The sequence below is a fragment of the Aristolochia californica genome, unplaced genomic scaffold, assembly GCF_029961685.1.
Source record: "Aristolochia californica isolate CCGP_79_NKW_82.1479 unplaced genomic scaffold, dmAriCali1.0.hap1 SCAF_2, whole genome shotgun sequence".
In the NCBI taxonomy this organism is placed as follows: Eukaryota; Viridiplantae; Streptophyta; class Magnoliopsida; order Piperales; family Aristolochiaceae; genus Aristolochia; species Aristolochia californica.
This window is the reverse complement of record NW_027181881.1, coordinates 35,062,092-35,083,504: the sequence shown is the minus strand read 5'-3', so window position 1 is coordinate 35,083,504 and position 21,413 is coordinate 35,062,092. Positions and strand designations below refer to the sequence as shown.

General features: G+C 34.4%; 1 protein-coding gene and 1 pseudogene across 1 annotated transcript; both read right to left on the bottom strand.

Moving 5' to 3' along the window:
- LOC137955002 (uncharacterized) overlaps positions 1 to 21,413 on the bottom strand; it is a 185,791-nt pseudogene that overhangs the window by 41,404 nt on the left and 122,974 nt on the right.
- LOC137957277 (tryptophan N-monooxygenase CYP79A68-like) lies at positions 15,912 to 17,753 on the bottom strand. Its single transcript, XM_068805033.1, has 2 exons — positions 16,716 to 17,753; positions 15,912 to 16,538 (listed from the first exon to the last, which is right to left on the bottom strand). The coding sequence occupies exons 1-2, from the start codon at positions 17,751 to 17,753 to the stop codon at positions 15,912 to 15,914; spliced, it is 1,665 nt and encodes a 554-aa protein (XP_068661134.1).

Here is a 21,413-nt window from a genome sequence, read left to right as displayed (position 1 = left end):
CTTGAGCTTATCTTCCAACACTCCCCCTCAAGCTGGGGGTGAGAGAACAACATGAACTCCCAACTTGCTGCAAATGATGTGAAGAATATATAAAATGGCCCATCTTCCAATACTCTCCCTCATGCAGTTGCGTCCTTCCATGAGGCCCTGTGGCATAAGTGAGAGTAAAAATCACTCCTAGCCGATAAGTCATTGCTTCATACTCCAGTCCTAAAGCTGGATGTAGGGCACATTCCGTCTTCTATTGGTAGTGTGTCTATCGGCATTGCTCTAAAGTGTAGGAAACATAAAAGCCATTACAGGGGGGATAACATAGATGTAATAATAAGTTCCTCCGTCATAGTTTCCCAACTGTGATATTTTTTTGATAGGGTTAAATAAATGATGGTATGAGGCCACCTCTTCTTCAATAATAATATCCCCAAAGAGACATAATAGCAACGACTATATATAACATGACCATCTTCCAACACATATAACACGAACCAAATAATAAACTTTGTAAAAGAACCCATGAAATAATCCGGTATAAAAATTTCTTCATTGATGCACAAGCTTCATCTTTTGTGCTCCCCCTTTCTTGAATATTTTTGTCACATAAACTTATCCACCACATAAGGAATAAAATACCTCTTTCTTGTACTTCTTCTACTTCTCCCCCTCAAGTTTGGAGGTAATGGCAGTGATCCCAGCTTAAACCAAATATTATAGATGTAGAAATAAGCCCAAATAACAAATATGTATAATAAGCCCTCAAACCAGGGAGAAGTGAAATATTTTCTTGATATATCAACTCAAAAGTGACGCAAACAATTGGCATAAATTCAAATTTTTCAATACAGCTGAATACCAACGTGACATTTGATTCTTCCAATTCGAATATATCTTTCAATATATATCAGATTGACATGATTTTTTTCCTTCTAAAAGTAGACTTAAATAAATTTCATGAAATTATAACTTAACTTCATAAAATATAATTTCAGAAGATAAATAATCTGATATATTTCGGTCTCTGTCATCTGGTCGAACTAAATATTGTTTCTCCTATTTTCCAGAATGACCATTGACTCTTAAAAGATCAATATCTACTTATGAAAAGATCATACCAAGGTTTTGTTGAATAGGTAAGAAAATAGACTTACGTATCTTTCATTTGGTATATAATTCTCCATATAAAGTCTCTTTCTTGATAGCATATAATACCTCAGAATTTGAAGCTTTCTGTTGTCGCTCGAACCTCTTTTTCAATCTGACCTTTGCTGCTTCAAATATCGATTTCTCTTTGTGGATAACTAAGATAACAAATTGGTTGAATAGGTAAGAGAATAGACTTACAAATATTTCTTTTGATATATATATTTCTCCATATAAAGTCTAGTTCTTGAGAGCAAAAAATACCTCGGAATCTGAAGATTATTGCTGATGCTTGAACCTTTTTGCAATCTGACCTTCGCTCATTCAAATATTGATATCTCTCTGTAGATAATTCAGATCAGAACAAATAGGTTTTCTATGCAAATTAGAGTCAAATATATTTCCCTAAATATATAATTTGTAATATAAAAAACTACGTATAGAGGTAAAAAAAGCATACCAAAGTACGGGTGTCGGGACTACAAAAAAAACTACGAACCTAGACTTAGGGTTTAGGGTTTAGATAAAAGGATCACATTACCTCCGTGAGTTGACCGAATCAACTCACAGAACCTGCTCTGATACCATGTTGAATTTATGAAAAAGTAAAATACTTCATTGACATCAATCACTTGTTGTAATCAGAGTACATGAACCTCTATTTATAATAGAGGAAGGTAGTAGAGTCCAATTACAATAAAACTACCATTGTCCCAATTACACCCAAACTCTAACACTTAAAGATAAGTTCTAACATAATTAAATAACTCAATATAGATAAAATACAAACATAACTCAAACTAAAACTCTTTTTTGACGTGACCATAAGATAAGATACTTTTGTGAGTCATTCTTGATCTTCCAAGCCAAGTCATGGTAATCATTGTGGGTCCTAATTCTTATGGGTTTGGGTCCATCTTGTGGGCCTTCCTTGGTCGTGTGGCCCATATTATAATAATTTTAGATATGTGGGCCTTCCTTAGTCGTGTGACTTGAGCTTATCTTCTAACAAGGGCTTCACTAAATCTCTCAAGCCATGCACGAGGGGAGGGGTTTAGACCATACAACATACTGACTCCCCCTCAACCACATACCTAGGTGGTTGTTGCATATAAATTTCTTCTTTAATGTCCCCATTCAGAAAGACATTCTTCACATCAAGTGGATATACCTACTAGGAAAAGTTAGCTGCCAAAGATAATAACACATGTCTCGAGTTCATTTTTGCCACTAGAGAGAAGGTTTCCTCATAATCAATTCCATAACATTGTGTATAGCCTTTAGCCACGAGGCGAGCCTTAAGCTGAGCCACAGACCCATTCGGATTGTGTTTCACAGTAAACACCCATTTTCAACCGATGGGTTTCCTATCTGATGGAAGTAGGACTAGAACCCACATCTGATTTTCATAAAGTGCCTGCATTTCTTCATCTATTGCTGCCTTCCACCCTGGATGTTTGAGAGCCTCCTGATAGGACAGTGGTACTAATATGGAAAAAATAGTAGAGAAAAATTGACAACATGTAAGGGACAAACGATGATGAGACACAAAATTTGATATGGGATGAGATGTAGAAGGTATGGTGCATGATCTGGGTTCTTTTCTTTGTGCAATAGGACGAGTACCATATTGTGGGCCAAAAACAACTGGAGAAGATGGACTTACCATGATGGGATCCATAAACTCAGCAAGTGTAGCGTCAGCTAGTGTTTTTGGGGGCTAAGAAGTTGTCATAGCATGGGGCACAATCGATCGAGGAGAACTTGGTATTGAAGATAAACCTGGAGGAGCATTGTCATAGTAGTATGGAGAGTCTTCAAAAAATGTGACATCCTTGGACACAAGTAAACGTTGAAGAGTGAGATTATAGCAAACATAACCCTTTTGTGTACGAGAGTATCTTAGAAAGATACACTTGATAGATTTGGGATCAAGTTTACTATGTTTTGGGGAGGAAATATGGACAAAAAAACTTGTTTGGTGGACCATGCATTTGGACAACTTGTTTGTTGGAAAATATTTTTATTTAATTTTTCTATTCGTTTACATTTTTTTTATTTCATACTTTTTTTCTCTTTTCATTTGTCCTTGTGTAGAGGAATGAAACTCAACTAAATAACTTGGAAAATAATATTTATCCCATAGAATTATGAAATTCTCTAGGAGATGTTTTGTCCCCTTCTCTTTTTTCCTTTTCTTTGTTTTTCATCTTTTCCCATATTCTCAATTTTTTCCTATTGAAAGAAGAGACTCAAACTGAAAAGATGAGAAAAATATTTTCCCAATGAATTTTGAAATATTCCTCTCCCACTAAATTTTCAAACTTGTTGGGAAATGTTTTCTTTTATTTTCTCTATGTTGTTTCTCATCCTTTCCTTCTTCCCCTTGTTTTCTTCTTCTCCTTCTTCACTTTTTTTTTCCTTGTGAAAGAAGATAATAAATTTAGTAAAGATTGTTAATTTAATGTTCTCTTAGCGAATTTTGAATTTCGCTATGAAATTTTTTTTAATGTTTCTCTTTGAAAATCTATTCCTTCTTCTTTCTTATTCCTTTCCAATCCTTTCTTCCATATTTACATATTTATTAACATCTCATGTGTATAAATCCTTATGTAACTAATCATTAATTAACTAATTTAAGTAGAATGAAAGAAAAAATAATTTTCATACTTTCATTAACATTCTAAACCTTGATTCTTTTAAATAATCTTTCAAGTAAATGCATCAATTTTTAAGTAACTTTTCATGTAAATAAAATATTATAAGTATAACCATTAGTTTAACATATTTAACAAAAAGCTTTTGAAATCTATGGACAAGAAAAAAAAATCTATCTTATTCTTCTTAGTTCTTTTTTACTTCAAAAAAAGGTTCAAATATGGAAAAAATGATAATGAAATGCACTAAATGGATAAGAAATTACCTCTAAATTAAATTTTAATTTCATTTATAAAAAATTAATATTTTTATCTCAAATAGACCGAAAATAAAGTTTTTAATCATAATTTCCACTATACTATCTTAATTGTCATATTTCGCATAATTGTCATAATCCTTACATAATTAAAAAAATTTCAATTTAATGAAAATATTAATCGGTTGATGTAATAATTACCTATTACTTAGTGAAGAATTAATCAATAAAAATTAATAAAGTCGAATAATATAACTAATTCTTGTATTAACAAACCAAATAACCTTGTTGTAATACAAAACTATTTGATCAGAGCTATAATATTAGTTAATTAGTTAGCATTAAATACATTTACTAATTGAATAATTAAAAATTTGGTAAGAAAATAATTGAATACCTGATGATTTGTGCTAATTAAATAACCAATCGACCTATTTAATGTAATAACTAATCAATTATTTATTGAAATAGGTAGTATGTACTTAATTAACTAATTAATTGAACATATTATAATTTTATTATTAACTAATTATTTTTTTAAATTAATTTCTTTAGTAAAATTAATGGAGTCGGTTCAAACAACCAGAATGGTATACTATTTCATTGCAACTAATTCTTGTTAATAAATTATTAATTAATACATTTACTAATTGGATAATTACTTATTAGGAAAATATAATTAAATACATGATGATTTGTGCGAATTAATCAGGTAATTGACTTATTTAATGTAATAACTAATCAATAATTTAATGGAACAAGTAGTAATTAATTAATTAATTTGTTAGTTAATTAAACAAATTCTAGTTATACTATTAACTACTTATTGGATTCAATTAATTTGGTTAAAAGAATTAATGGCGTCAGTGCAAACAACAAGAATGATATACTAATTGATCTCAGCTAATACTAGTTAATTAATTAGTAATTAATATATTTAATAATCGAATAATTATTAATTAGGTAAAAATAATTAATTTCGTGATGATTCGTGATAATTAATTGAACAATTGACCTATTTAATGTAATAACGAATCAGTTATTTTATGAAACATGTAGTAATTACTTAATTAACTAATTAATTGAACACATTATAATTATGTAATGAATTAATTAATTGATAAATTAATTTTCTTAGTAAGATTAATTATATTGTTCATTTTTTTTCTAGATTTTTATTAATTAATTAATTTATTTCCAATTATTTTTATTTTTTAATTTTTTTCTCTTTTTAATTTTCATGCTTTCCATTTTCCTTTTTATTTTTTTACTTAACCTTTTCCTTTATTTTTCATTTTATTTACTCTTTTCATATTTTTAATTTTTAATTTAAATTTTTTTCTTATTTTTTATTTTTTTGTCTTTATTTATTTATTTATCCATTTATATTTATATTTATTTTTTAATTTTCTTGTCATTCCCTTTTCCTTAATATTTTTCTCTTTTTTTAATTTCCCCTCTTTTTCCTTTTATGTTTTTCTTTTTTACCTTTTCCCTTATTTTCTCTCTTATTTTCTCCTTTTTCTCTTCTACTCCTTTTTTTTTTCACCTTATTCCTTTTTTCCATCCTCTTCCCTCTTCTTCCCTTTTACTTTCCCTCCATTTTCTCCTCAATTTCTATTAAATTTAGGATCCATTTTCCAATATTCTGAGCTAGAGAAGAGAGAAAGAAGAAAAAGGAAAGGGGAGGAAAGATCTTGAGTAGAGAGAAGAGAAGAAGAAGAGAAGAAAGGTGTGCGCCAAACAAAGAGAGAGAGATTTACTCAAGAAAGAATTGTAGAACTTGATTAATTTCGAATTACAATACCTATATTTATAGTAGAAGAAGTGATAGAGTCCTTATACAATCAACCATTAAGTCTCCTAATTACATTTCAACTCTAACTCTCTAAGATAATTCTATCATGAAAAGATGACACAATCTACTAGAGGTCTAATATAACTTGAACTCGAACTCTTCTTCAATCACGTGGACATAAGAGAGGAGGCTAGCTCGTGGTCTTATCTTTGTGGGTCCCACATGATTTTCCATCTCATATTGATAAGATTACCAACTTATTGTATCTTTGTGGATACCACTTGATCTTCAAGTCATCTAACTTATTCCAGCTTGTGCCTCTTATCTCTTAACTCGTGCTAGCTTGGGTGAGGACTCTTCTAGGCATCCCACGTCCTTATGTGGGTCCCACCAATTCGTGAACCATGGTGGGTCCCACATTGTAACATTCCCCCTCAAGCTGGGGGTGAGAAAACATCGTAGATGCCTAGCTTGCTGCAGATGGTGGACAAAATTTTATGAGTGACTAGTTTGGTGAGAATGTCTGCAACTTGACTTTGTGATGATATATGCTTTAGAGATAAAAGACATATTTGAAACTTTTTTCGTATAAAATGCCAGTCCAATTCAATATGCTTTGTTCTTTCGTGAAAGATTGAATTTGGTGTAATGTATATTGCTGGTTGATTATCACAATATAGATCCATCAAAGCTTCTTTGTAGAATCCCAATTCAGTGAGAAGAGATCTTATCCATAGGAGTTCACTAACAGTGTGTGCCATGACTCTGTATTTTGCTTTTGCACTAGATCGTGCTACTACATTTTGCTTCTTGCTTCTCCATGTAACCAAATTCCCTCCAGCCATTGTGCAAAATCCTGAAGTAGATTTTCTGCCATCCGGGGATCCTTCCCAGTCTACATTTGAGAATCGTTCGATATGTAAGTGACCTTCATTTTTATAGAGAAACACTCTTCATGATTTTTTTTTATTTCAATCTTTTTTCTCCTTTTTCCCTTTTTCTCCCCTTCTCTTTTTTCGTTTTCTTTGTTCTTCATCTTTCCTCCATATTCTCAATTTTTTCCTTTTGAAAGAAGAGAATCAAACTGAAAAGATGGGAAAAATATTTTCCCAATGAATTTTGAAATATTTTGGGAGAGGGTTCCCTCTCCCACTGAATTTTCAAACTTGTTGGGAAATATTTTCTTTTATTTTCTGTATTGTTGTTTCTCATCCTTTGCTTCTTCACCTTGTTTTCTTCTTCTCCTTCTTCACTTTTTTTTCCTTGTGAAAGAAGATAATAAATTTGGTAAAGATTGTTAATTTAATGTTCTCTTAGTGAATTCTGAATTTCGCTATGAATTTTTTTCTAAAGTCTCTCTTTGAAAATCTATTCCTTCTTCTTTCTTCTTCCTTTCCAATCTTTTCTTCCATATTTACATCTTTATTAACATCTCATGTGTATAAATCCTTATGTAACTAATCATTAATTAACTAATTTAAGTAGAATGAAAGAAAAAATAACTTTCATACTTTCATTAACATTCTAAACCTTGATTCTTTCAAATAATCTTTCAAGTAAATGCATCAATTTTTAAGTAAGTTTTCTTTTAAATAAAATATTATAAGTATAACCATTAGCGTAACATATTTAACAAAAAGCTTTTGAAATCTATGGACAAGAAAAAAAATTCTTTCTTATTCTTCTTAGTTCTTTTTGACTTCAAAAAAAGGTTCAAATATGAAAAAAATGATATTGAAATGCACTAAATTGTTAAGAACTTACCTTTAATTTTAATTTCAATTTAATGAAAATATTAATCGGTCGATGTAATAATTACCTATTAATTAATACAAAATTAATCAATAAAACTTAATAAAGTCGAATTATATAACTAATTCTTGTATTAACAAACCAAATAACCTTGTTGTAATACATAACTATTTGATCAGAGCTATAATATTAGTTAATTAATTAGCAATAAATACATTTACTAATTGAATAATTACAAATTAGGTAAGAAAATTATTGAATACATGATGATTTGTGCTAATTAAATAACCTTTTCCTTAATCTTTTTCTCATTATTTTTTATTTCCCCCCTTATTCCTTTTATGTTTTTCTTTTTTATTTTTTCCCTTATTTTCTCCTCTTTCTCTTTTACTCCTTTTTCTCTCTTTTTTTCCACCTTATTCCTTTTTCCCATCCTCTTCCCTCTTCTTCCCTTTTACTTTCCTTCCCTTTTCTCCTCAATTTCTGTTAAATTTAGGATCCCTTTTCCAATATTCTGAGCAAGAGAAGAGAGAAAGAAGAAAAAGGAAAGGGGAAGAAAGATCTTGGGTAGAGTGAAGAGAAGAAGAAGAGAAGAAAGGTGTGCACAAAGCAAAGAGAGAGATTTACTCAAGAAAGAATTGTAGAACTTGATTAATTTTGAAATACAATACCTCTATTTATAGTAGAAGACCCTTTTGTGTACGAGACCACAGACCCATTCGGATTGTGTTTCACAGTAAACACCCATTTTCAACCGATGGGTTTCCTATCTGATGGAAGTAGGACTAGAACCCACATCTGATTTTCATAAAGTGCCTGCATTTCTTCATCTATTGCTGCCTTCCACCCTGGATGTTTGAGAGCCTCCTGATAGGAGAACTTGGTATTGAAGATAAACCTGGAAGAGCATTGTCATAGTAGTATGGAGAGTCTTCAAAAAATGTGACATCCTTGGACACAAGTAAACGTTGAAGAGTGAGATTATAGCAAACATAACCCTTTTGTGGACGAGAGTATCTTAGAAAGATACACTTGATAGATTTGGGATCAAGTTTACTATGTTTTGGGGAGGAAATATGGAAAAAAAAACTTGTTTGGTGGACAATGCATTTGGACAACTTGTTTGTTGGAAAATATTTTTATTTAATTTTTCTATTCGTTTACATTTTTTTTATTTCATACTTTTTCTCTCTTTTCATTTGTCCTTGTGTAGAGGAATGAAACTCAACTAAATAACTTGGAAAATAATATTTATCCCATAGAATTATGAAATTCTCTAGGAGATGTTTTCTCCCCTTCTCTTTTTTCCTTTTCTTTGTTTTTCATCTTTTTCCCATATTCTCATTTTTTTCCTATTGAAAGAAGAGAATCAAATTGAAAAGATGAGAAAAATATTTTCCCAATGAATTTTCAAATATTTTGGGAGAGGGTTCCCTCTCCCACTAAATTTTCAAACTTGTTGGGAAATGTTTTCTTTTATTTTCTCTATGTTGTTTCTCATCCTTTCCTTCTTCCCCTTGTTTTCTTCTTCTCCTTCTTCACTTTTTTTTCCTTGTGAAAGAAGATAATAAATTTAGTAAAGATTGTTAATTTAATGTTCTCTTAGCGAATTTTGAATTTCTCTATGAATTTTTTTTTAATGTTTCTCTTTGAAAATCTATTCCTTCTTCTTTCTTATTCCTTTCCAATCTTTTCTTCCATATTTACATATTTATTAACATCTCATGCGTATAAATCCTTATGTAACTAATCATTAATTAACTAATTTAAGTAGAATGAAAGAAAAAATAATTTTCATACTTTCATTAACATTGTAAACCTTGATTCTTTTAAATAATCTTTCAAGTAAATGCATCAATTTTTAAGTAACTTTTCATTTAAATAAAATATTATAAGTATAACCATTAGTTTAACATATTTAATAAAAAGCTTTTGAAATCTATGGACAAGAAAAAAAATTCTATCTTATTCTTCTTAGTTCTTTTTTACTTCAAAAAAAGGTTCATATATGGAAAAAATGATAATGAAATGCACTAAATGGATAAGAAATTACCTCCAAATTAAATTTTAATTTCATTTATAAAAAATAATATTTTTATCTCAAATAGACCGAAAATAAAGTTTTTAATCATAATTTCCACTATACTATCTTAATTGTCATATTTCGCATAATTTTCATAATCCTTACATAATTAAAACTTTTTCAATTTAATGAAAATATTAATCGGTCGATGTAATAATTACCTATTACTTAGTGAAGAATTAATCAATAAAAATTAATAAAGTCGAATAATATAACTAATTCTTGTATTAAAAAACCAAATAACCTTGTTGTAATACAAAACTATTTGATCAGAGCTATAATATTAGTTAATTAGTTAGCATTAAATACATTTACTAATTGAATAATTAAAAATTTGGTAAGAAAATAATTGAATACCTGATGATTTGTGCTAATTAAATAACCAATCGACCTATTTAATGTAATAACTAATCAATTATTTAGTGAAATAGGTAGTATGTACTTAATTAACTAATTAATTGAACATATTATAATTTTATTATTAACTAATTATTTTTTTAAATTAATTTTTTTAGTAAAATTAATGGAGTCAATTCAAACAACCAGAATGGTATACTATTTCATTGCAACTAATTCTTGTTAATAAATTATTAATTAATACATTTACTAATTGGATAATTACTTATTAGGAAAAAATAATTAAATACATGATGATTTGTGCGAATTAATCAGGTAATTGACTTATTTAATGTAATAACTAATCAATAATTGTGGGTCTCACTTGATCATCAAATCTTCAATTTAATTCCAGTACATGTTCCTTACATCTTAGCTAGAGCCACTTTCTATGAGGACTCTTGTTGACACCTCTCGAGCTCATGGTGGGTACCACCAGCCTATGGGGCCATGGTGGGTCCCACATTGTAACACTCCCCCTCAAGCTGGGGGTGAGAAAACGTCGTACCTAACTTGCTGCAAATGTTGGACTAAATTTTGTGAGTTAATGGTTTAGTGAGAATGTCTGCAACCTGGTTCTGTGAAGATACATGCAGGAGAGATAAGATGCAGGTAGTGAATTTTTCTCGAATGAAGTGGCAAACTATTTCTATATGCTTTTTTCTCTCATGGAAGATTGGATTTGATGTGATGTGAATTACAGCCTGATTATTACAATATAGATTCATAGGAGCTTCTTTGTAAAAACCCAGTTCAGTTAGGAGAGATCTGATCCATAGGAGTTCACTGACTGTGTGTGTCATGGCTCTGTACTCTGCATCTGCACTAGACATTGCAACTACATTTTGTTTCTTGCTCCTCCATGTAACCAAGTTTTTCCCAATCATCGTACAATATCCCGAAGTAGATTTTTTGTCATTCGGGGATCCGGCCCAGTCTGCATTTGAGAATGCTTCGATGTTGAAGTGTCCATGATTTTTATAGAGGAGCCCTCTTCCTGGTGCTCCTTTCAGATATCGTAATATCCATTCTAATGCTTGCCAATGACCGAGTTGTGGTTTGTGCATATATTGACTTACCACATTGACTGCATATGAAATATCTGGCCTCGTTATGCAGAGATAAATAAGTTTTCCCACCAATTTTTGATATTTTTTGACATCTACTTCTTCTCCAATACTTGCACATAATTTTGTATTCGAGTCCATAGGAGTTTCTATTGATCTACATCCCAGCATTCTGGTCTCTTCCAGTAGGTCAAGGACATACTTTATTTGAGATAATATAATTCCCTGTCTGGATTGTAGTACTTCAATATCCAAAAAATATTTGAGCAGTTCAAGATCCTTTGTCTTGAATTCAAAACATATCCTTTCTTTTGTCTTTTGGATTCCCTCAGGATCACTGCCAGTTATAATAATATCATCAACATATACGGCTAGAATTAGCTTGCCCTTCAGTGTGTCTTTAATAAAGATAGAGTGATCTCCAGAGCATCTGTGAATTCCGACCCATATGAGTGCTTGGCTAAAATTTCCAAACCATGCACGAGACGACTGTTTGAGACCATAAATAGATTTTTTTAGTCGACATACGACGTCCCCCTCAACCATATACCCAAGTGGTTGCTGCATATAAATGTCCTCCTTTATATCCCCATTCAGAAAAATATTTTTGACATCAAGTTGATAGACCTACCAGGAAGAGTTAGCTGCTAGAGATAATAACAAACGTACCGAGTTTAATTTAGCCACTGGAGAGAAGGTTTCATCATAATCAATGCCATAACATTGTGTATAGCCTTTAGAAACAAGGTTAGCTTTCAACCGAGCCACGGACCCATTCGGATTGTGTTTCACCGTAAATAAAATTTTCAACTGACAGTTTTCTTATCTGAAGGAAGTGGGACTAGAGGCCATGTCTGATTTTCATAAAGGGCATGCATTTCTTCATGCATAGCTGTCTTCCACCTTATATGTTTGAGAGCCTCTTGATAGGACTGTGGTATAGGTACGGAGGAAATAGTCGATAGAATTTGACAACAAACAGGGGATAGACGATGATGAGACACAAAGTTTGTTATGGGATAAGAAGTAGAAGGCACGGTGCATGATCTGGGCTATTTCCTAATAGTAATAGGACCAGTATCATAATCTGGGCCAAAAATAATCGGAGAAGATGGACATACTTTGGTAGGATCCGACAAATCAGTAGGTGTGGTGTCAGCCAATGTTTCTAAGGGCTGAGTAGTTTCTGCAACACGGGGCACAATTGATCGAGGAGAACCTGGTACTGAAGATAAACCTGGAGGAGCATTATCAGAACAATATGGAGAGTCTTCAAAAAATGTGATACAAGTGGTACAAGTGAAGTCATCAATGAATGTAATAAAATATTTCACTTGAGAAATGTTGGAGACACTCAAGGGTCCCCAAACATTAGTATGAATTAACAAAAAAGGAGAGACACTTTTAATTTCTGGACGAGGTGAGTATGTAGACATCTGATGTTTACTCATTTGACATGCTTCACAATGAAGGTCCGACCACGCTTTAGGAAAAATATGATGAAGAGATTGGACGGATAGATGTCCCAACCGGTTATGCCATCACCTAGTTTCAGTGTCGTAGGTGGATGCAGTATTTATTTGTGGCACATGGAGAACTTGAGTATATTACCTGTAAGATGCTCGGAGGCTCTTGAGTCAATTATCCACGATGAAGAGGAGACAGAAAACATTCCTGAAGTAGTGGTGAGAGCGGTTGGCGAAGAAGTACTTGGGGAGGATCTTCTTCAGTAAAAGTATGATTTGCAATTGTTAAGGTACACTGCTCTACTTTTGTATCACTCACTAAGGATTAGCTAGCCTTATTCTCATTAGCTTTATAACATCTTTCGCGAGAGTGACCCAATCTACCACATACAGAGCATTCTTTCAGATGAAAGCATGTGTCTCTAGTGTGGCCACATCCCTTACAATGGGTGCATTGCTTCCCATCTGTTCGGTCAAAACCAGTCCTTCCACCTCTATAAAATCTACCTTGACCTCGGCCTTGGTCAGATGGTGTGCCCCTATGTCTAGAGTACATAGCTGATGGTATTTCAGTAGTAGAGGGAGAAGTGTCTGGAATACGGAGAAGTGTAGCACATTCATCATCAAAAGTGGGAACCGCGGAAGAGCTAAGAAGGTGAGTCTTAGCAACTTCAAGATGTGGTTTAATTATCCCATTGCTGTAATTAATTAAACCAATGGTTTTAAATTTTGTGATAATATATTATTAATTAATAATACGTAAAAATATATTATGTTATTGATCAAATAATATATTTATTTATTTATTATATTTTTTTTATTACTATATTAAATTAGTGGTTTTTAATGTTAAAATATATCTTATGTTATTAAAAAAATAATTTATTTATTTATTATATTAGTTTATGTTATTTTTTAATTTATTTTTTTATAATTTATTCTAATCACACGTAATTATTATATTAATTTATAATAAACTATAATCATTAAGTAATATAATATAATATTTCATTAATTATTTTATTAATATATTTTAATACTACACATTAAATCACTTATAAGTGTAGTAACCATGCTTATTTTGGTTAATTATCTATTTCGGCATATGTTCTAGTTAAGTATATTACAAAAAATTACTCATTCTCTTGTTTATATCATATTTTTCATTTTGGGGCACTGACACTGGAATTTGTTTTCCAGTGGACTTGAACTCGTCTGTACTAACACCCTAGGATGAGTTGAAGTTGAATCAATTCATTTAAGAAGAATTGAAATGTTCACTTCATTTCAAGTTCATTGTGGACTAACCGCCGCATAGTAACCAACTTGGCAACTAGGGCAAACACTCGTGGTGCCATCAGACTAGAGCTTCACTTTGTATACCCATTTACATCCAACGGGTTTCTTATCGGGTGGAAGAGAGATAAGTGTCCATGTGTGATTAGCTTGTAATGCTTGAATTTCATCATGCATGGTTTGATGCCATTTAGGATCCTCTAGCTTCACTTTGTATGGCTTGTAAGAAACCAGTTGGTTCTTTGGTAATGGTTAATGAATTGGAAAAAGCTTTATGAGAGTAGGATAACTGGGTATAAGAAAACACTTGAGAGAGTTCATAAGGTATACTTGATATTGTGACCACACCAGAAGCAGATGATTGTTCAGGTCATGACAGTAGGATCGCTTCCACATGAAAATTTTGAAGGAAGTCGAATCACTTAATTGGTCTGGTAGATAGGCGATGAGCACAGGGTTGCAAGGAAGTGGGAGAATGTATGTTAAGGGAAGAAGCATTATCAACATTTAAAATTTCATGACTTTCTGACTGAGTAGGTGAGTTTGGTATAGGGTCATCATAAAAGCTAGATGTTATGGGTGGAAAAATCATGGAGTCCTATTTTCAGCGGAAATGTGTTTAAGAGAGAATTCTTTTTTCAATGAAAGTAACATCTCGGGAGACAAACACTCTATGTATTTCAAGATCATATACTCTATATCCTTAGGGTACCTAAGAAAAATGTAACAGATTGCATGCGCATCAAATTTTGATGGTTTGTGGGCATGACTGGAGGAAAAACATAAACATCCAAATACTCATAAATGTGAGTAATTGGGTACAATATTAAATAATTACTCATAATGTGTTTTACCTTGCAAAACTGCTGCAAGTGTATGATTTTTTAGATAAGTAACAGTTAATAATGGCATTCCCCTAAAATCTTTTAGGAAGATAGGCTTGGAAAAGCAAGGCTCGGACCATGTTTAGCAGGTGTTAATGTTTACGTTGTGCTACCCCGTTCTATTGTGAAGAGAGAACACAACTTGTTTAGTGGACAATGCATTTGGACAAGTAGTTAGTCGCAAAAATAAATTCAGAGTCATTATCACTATGCACAATTTTCACCTTGGAAGAAAATTGGGTTTCTACTATGCTAATGAAATTCGTCAGGTGAGTTTGAGTTTCAGATTTGTGGTGCATCAAATAAATTCATGTGCATCTAGTAAAATCATCAACTATGGTGAAGAAATATTGGGGCCTAGAAATAAATATAATTTGGTAACCCCCCAGATATCAACATGCAATATTTTAAAAGATGATTTACTAGAGATTATGCTCAAAGAAAATGACAATCTAGTCTATTTAGCTAAGGGAAAATCGTACAATTGTTTGAACTACAAGAGTTTTTATTAAAAATAAATTAATGAAATAGATACTTTATTTGAAGGATGCCCGAGACGTTGATGCCAAATACCAGATAGGGAATGTACGTTGATGCCAAATACCAGTGGTGAAAGCTTACATGTCACCTTTGACTGTGTACATGTGCAGTAGATCGGTCAAAATTAGGTATTTGTGATATTAAGTTGAAAAATTGGTTATTTGTGTTATTATTTTTTTAAAAAAAATGGGTTGTATACTAGAGGAGATGCTTGGTCCACTAAATTCACCATTGACTATATGGGAATTGGGATCATTACTAACAAGGCAGCATCCAAGCATATTTCATCTATGTTGGAACTTGGAGCGCTAGGACTTATTTTAATTCCACCAACACAAATCGATGATCCATCCTTATAAGTACTACATTTATTAAAAATTTCAATGAAATAAACAGAATTAAATGAGCATAATTGCCAAAAAAAAAAAAAAATCACTTCCCATTTCCCCCCCACAAATGTTCGTCCTCTCTTACTCTCCACCAATGCAAGCAAAGAAAGAGACAATTAATCTATTTATAACATATAACATATATATATACGTAGTTAAAAATCGTCAAAAGAAATGCTCTCACCCACTCTAGTGGGGTATATAGAGGTGTGCAGCCAGCCGAGGTTTAGTTTGAGCCAGCAGAGCCTTGGCCAGGAAGAGATCATTTGGGGACTCCGAGAGATCAATGCTTGACGTGCCGGCCGGCACGCTCCAGTTGAAGCCTTGGAGAAGTCTGGCCAGAAGCATGACGGTCATGGCGGTGCCGAGGGGAGCACCCATGCAACCTCTGCGCCCGGTGCTGAAGGAGATGAACCGGAGCTCCGTCTCCAGCAGGTCCACCTCGGCGGAACCCATGTGACGCTCCGGCCTGAACTTGAGCGGGTCATCCCAAACCTTGGGGTTCCTTCCTAGGCCTATTCGGCTTAGCAGAACGTGGGTACCCTTGGGTATGAAGTAGCCGGCGACGGTGGCGTCGCAGCTGGAGACATGCGGAAGGTTGAAGGGGGCAATAGGGTGGAGACGGAATGCTTCCCGAGCGCAGGCCTTCACGTAGTTCAGCTGTAGGAAGTCTGACTCTTGAACCAGCCTGTCTTTCCCCACCACCCGGTCTACTTCCTCCACCGCTTTGCGAAGCATGTCCGGCTCGTTCAGCATCTCTGCCAGGGCCCATTCAACTGCGTTTGATGGGTTGTCTACTGCTGCGTAGATCAAGTCCTGAAAGTTCAACAAATTAAGCACGCGTTAGAAACTCTTCTGTTTAACCAGGTTTGGAATTTCCAGAGTTATGCTACTTATTTGAAGAAGGATGAGTGGGCGTGTCTTTCACGATAATGTGAACAAAATTGATTTATAACAGAAACAAATACGGTTCTTCAGTTCTGGCTAACTTACCGCTGTTTGTGCTTTGATTTCTTCCGTCGTAAGCAAAGGTTTCCCACTGCTGTCTTTTACGGAGATGAGAACATCAAGAAGATCCTCAGGCTCCTTTTTCAGTCCAATCCTCCAATCTTTTATTCTTTGCCCAATCACCTTATCGTGGTACTTGTTCACTATCTGGATGGCCTTCTTCATGGTCTTCTCATGCCCATTCAAGTCCAACCACCTCAAACAAGGCATATAATCGGAGACGCAGAAAGCATAGACATGGGAGAGCACAGTGAAGAGTGCATCGACGTGCTCCACTTCCTCCATTCCGGGCCCTCCATCTTCCCTCCCCTTCCCAAAGTATCTCTTGTTGAACATCATTTTCCTGATCACATTGCCACTATATTGCCTCACTACTTCCCTAACATCCACAACTGCACCCTCCTCGGAGGATTTGCACTTGCTGTAAACGTATCTGACGAGGTTATCAGCCTCCTCGGTTCTTTTATCATGGAGCCACCGGAGTCTGGCGGGGCTCATGATCTCTGATGCCACGACCCTCCTCATCTTCTTCCACTGGTCTCCCCATGGTGTCACTGCAATGGAGAGATAGCCCCGGCTGGAATACTCCGTTCCCATTGTGAACGGTCTGGACGCAAAGATTGCGTCCTGCTTTTTCAGAAACTCCCGAGCTATCTCAGGACAAGTGACGGGCACCACATGCACATTCCCAAGCCTGACGCATGCAATGTTTGTGTTCATATCCTTCATGAGTCCCAAGATCCACCGGAACGCCGGCCTGTTGAAGAAGATCACCGGAAGGTTACCAAGAAATGGCCAAGGAGCCGGTCCTGGCGGAAGCTCAATTACTGACTTGCTCTTCTTCAAGTTATCAGATCTAAACAGCAAGAGGACGAAGAGAAAAGAAGCAACTAAGATGAGGCCGGTGGTGGGAAGCGTAGGCAGTAAACCAGCGGTGATGCCGCTGGTGAGGACGTCGGAGGAAGTGCCCCATGTGAGGGTGAGGAAGGAGGTGGGGAGAGCTGCAGAGGTGTTGTTCTTCATGGCCAACACTTGGGCCATGGGGGACTAGTATCGGTACAGAAGCGCAAGAGGGGGTGAGTAGTGAGAGAGGAGGTTAGTTTCCTTATATATTTGAAACCATTGTGATGGTTTTCTCGAGAGACGGGGGGAAGCAGCTAGGAAATCAAGGGGACTACGCACGTTTGGTTTTTGTGCTTGACGTGACCAGGTGACACTGCGGACTCTTGGCCGATTCACGGTGCCGATGGGCGAGAGGCGGCTCCTGGGTAAAAGATGTGGAGTGCGGGAGCGTGTGGGGAAGGTGCGGAATGTGACCTTTATACTTAGTTTATGGATTCCCGACCTAGTCATTGCTAGGTAAAACCTGAAGGGATGGCGGAATGGGCAATCAAAGAAATAATTTTAAAGTTATTGATTCCTCAGCCACCGATAGCAGGTCAAAAGAACTTCCTCGCTCGCTATGGCAACTTCAACATGTAAAGTTAATCACCATGTAAAACCAATAATCACTGAATTCCCAAATTCACTCACAAAAGTCGAATCCCAACTGAATTCTTTTTAATTTCATTGGCTGAGATTTTGAATATGTGCCTGCGAACGATAGAGAGTCCAACCCCTACCGAGCAAACTTCACATTTTTGTTGGCGGAGGTCCCATTATGTAATATATCCTTTGCTAACGAATTTCATAAATTCGTTGGTAGCCGTCTTAAGTGCTTCAGGCCACAAGGATCTAGGAAGATTGGAGTTGCTAAGCATACTCCGCATCATGCCTAATAATGTTCGGTTTCTTCTTTCTGCTACACCATTTTGGTCCGGAGAACCAAGCATGGTATATTGGGCAACAATCCCATGTTCCTGAAGAAACTTTGCAAATGGCCTAGGTGCTTGTCCATTCTCAGTGTATCTACCATAGTATTCTCCACCTCTATCTGATCTCACGATCTTAATTTGCTTACCGCATTGTGTCTCTGCTTCAGCCTTAAAGATCTTAAAGGCATCTAAGGCTTCATACTTGTTATAAAGCATGTAGAGATACATGTATCGTGAGGAATCATCTCTAAAAGAGATGAAGTATTTTTGACCATGTGAGTCCATGTCTGGACTACATATATCAGTATGTATGATCGCTAATATGGTTGAACTCCTATTGACACTTTTCTTTGACTTGTTAGTCTGCTTTCCCTTTATGCAGTCTACACAAGTCTTAAAATCAGTAAAATCCAGAGTATTAAGTACCCCTTCATTCACTAATCTTTTAATTCTATCTATGGAGATATGACATAATCTCCGGTACCATAATGTAGAGGAATCCTCATTAATAACACCTCTTTTATTACCAGTGTGAACATGCATTGAACTGTAAGTGGCATTGTTTTGTAAATTAATGCTATAAAGACCATTAGACAATGTATCATTCCCAACACAATCAGACTGATAATATAAACTGAAAGATGAGTCTGAAAAGTTAAAAGAATATCTATAAGGTACAAGCCTTGAAGCCTTGAAACTGAAATCAAGTTTCTGGAGAAACTTGGAACATAAAAGGTCTTTTCTAATTTTAAAACAAAGCCACTACTTAAAGTTAAATAGCAAGTTCCTATAGCTTCCACATGTGAGCTCATCTGATCTCCTGAGATTATTTGATGCTCACTTCCCACTGGTTTCCTTAGGTTTTGCAAACCCTGCAAGGAATTCGAGATGTGGATTGTTGATCCAGAATCAATCCACCAAGTGTAATTATTGACATTAATCATATTAGATTCATAACAAACAAATGAGGTTGGTGTACCTTTGTCAGCAAGCCATTTCTGAAACTTGGCACATTCCTTCTTCATGTGTTCCCTCTTTTTACAGAAAAAACACTTGGAATCTTTCTTAATACCAGCTTGGGGGGATATTTTACCCTTCCCTTTTTGTTTGGCTTGATTCTTGCCCTTTCCATGTGTTGCCATCATGACATTTTCTCCTTGTTCCATCACCAGTCTCCCTTCCTCTTGAACACACATGGTCAAAAGTTCATTAACTGACCATTTATCTTTATGTGTGTTGTATGAGATTTTGAAGGGTCCATATTGGTGCGGAAGGGAATTCAGAATGTAATGCACCACGAAAGATTTGACATATCAACCTCAAGATTTTTCAATTGAGCCGCAATATCCCTCATTTGCATGATGTGCTCACGCACACCTCTCATACTGGTGTGCTTGATGGATGAGAACTTCATGATTAGGGTGCTTGCTAATGCCTTATCTGAAGTGACAAATTGAGCGTCAATGGCTTTCAGCAAGTCTTTGACATTTTCATACTGCTCAACAGAACCACGAATACCAGCAGCAATTTTAGTCTTAATGAACATTACACTGAGGCGATTAGATCGCTCCCATCGTTCATAAAGTGTAATTGCAGCTGCAGTGCTGGTATCAGTAATTACGGGTGGTTCGTCTTTCCTAATAGCATAATCTATGTCCATCCACCCTAAATGAAGAAGTATTCTCTCTTTCCAGACCTTATAGTTATCTCCCTTAAGATCAGGGATATCACAACGAAAATCAGAGAAATGTGCAGCTTGTATAACTGCATAAAAGTATAAATTACATGCCGATGTTAAAATTGAGGCCTGAATAAAATATCATGCTTTACCAATGTAAATCATGCTTAAAAATCAAATCAACTGACATAAAAAACATTGCCTGTGGGCTAAATGTTTTTTAATTCAAGTAGATTCAAGATTCTTTATGAGTAAACTTGATGATAAAACTATCAAATTATTTATGAATTCATAATTCCTGTGGGTAAATTATGAATAATTTGATATTTTATCCTAATTAATATACTCAAATATAATAAAAAATTCCTGTGGGATAAAATTTATTATATTAAGTATAATTAATTACAATTAATTTCTAATTTTTCTTTATGATAAAACTATCAAGTTATTTATGAATTCATAATCCCTGTGGGTAACTTATGAATAACTTGATACTTTATCCTAACTAATAAACTCAAATATAATAAAAATTCCTATGGGATAAAATTTATTATATCAAGTAAAATTAGTTACAATTAATGTCTAATATTCTTTATGTGATCCTAATCATAATATATAATTTTTATTAAATTAAAGATGTTGTGGCTACTCTCTAACTAATAAAAATTATATGGATCACTAGACATTAAATCTCATAAATATATGAGAATAGCATGAATTGCATAATTGTAACTTACACTAACATGTTATCATTATGCACCAAATATGCTCATAAGATATGCATAATTAAAAACTATAATATTATGCATAACTTTAATTTCATGCATTCACATATATGCCAAAAATTGCGTTAAAAACTGTAACAGGAAATAAAATTATATGTTCCTATGTACTGAACACCAGACGGCCAGTGGCCTAATGGTCTTTGGCGCACATGATTTTCCCATTGCCCGCGGGTTCGAATCCCGCCGGCGCAAATCTAATTTATGCACCGAGTCGGCTCGGCCCAGGAATGGCGAGCCAACTCAGCTCGTCCGAGTCGATTTGATTTGTTTTTTTTTTTTTTCGAGTCAACCCGACCTGAGTCGCGGTTGCCGAGTTGGAACGGCGAGTCGCAGAAAACTCGTCCCGAGCCAACTCGTTCGGTATTTACAGAAATACCTTATGATTTTAATTTTATATTTCTGCGCG

Bases quoted from the DNA above. Each gene is read 5' to 3' on its own strand.
- LOC137957277 (XM_068805033.1), bottom strand. From the start codon at position 17,753: ATGAAGAACAACACCTCTGCAGCTCTCCCCACCTCCTTCCTCACCCTC. The intron at 16,539-16,715 runs GTAAGTTAGCCA...TTGAACTTTCAG, and splicing joins AAATCAAAGCACAAACAGCG to GACTTGATCTACGCAGCAGT.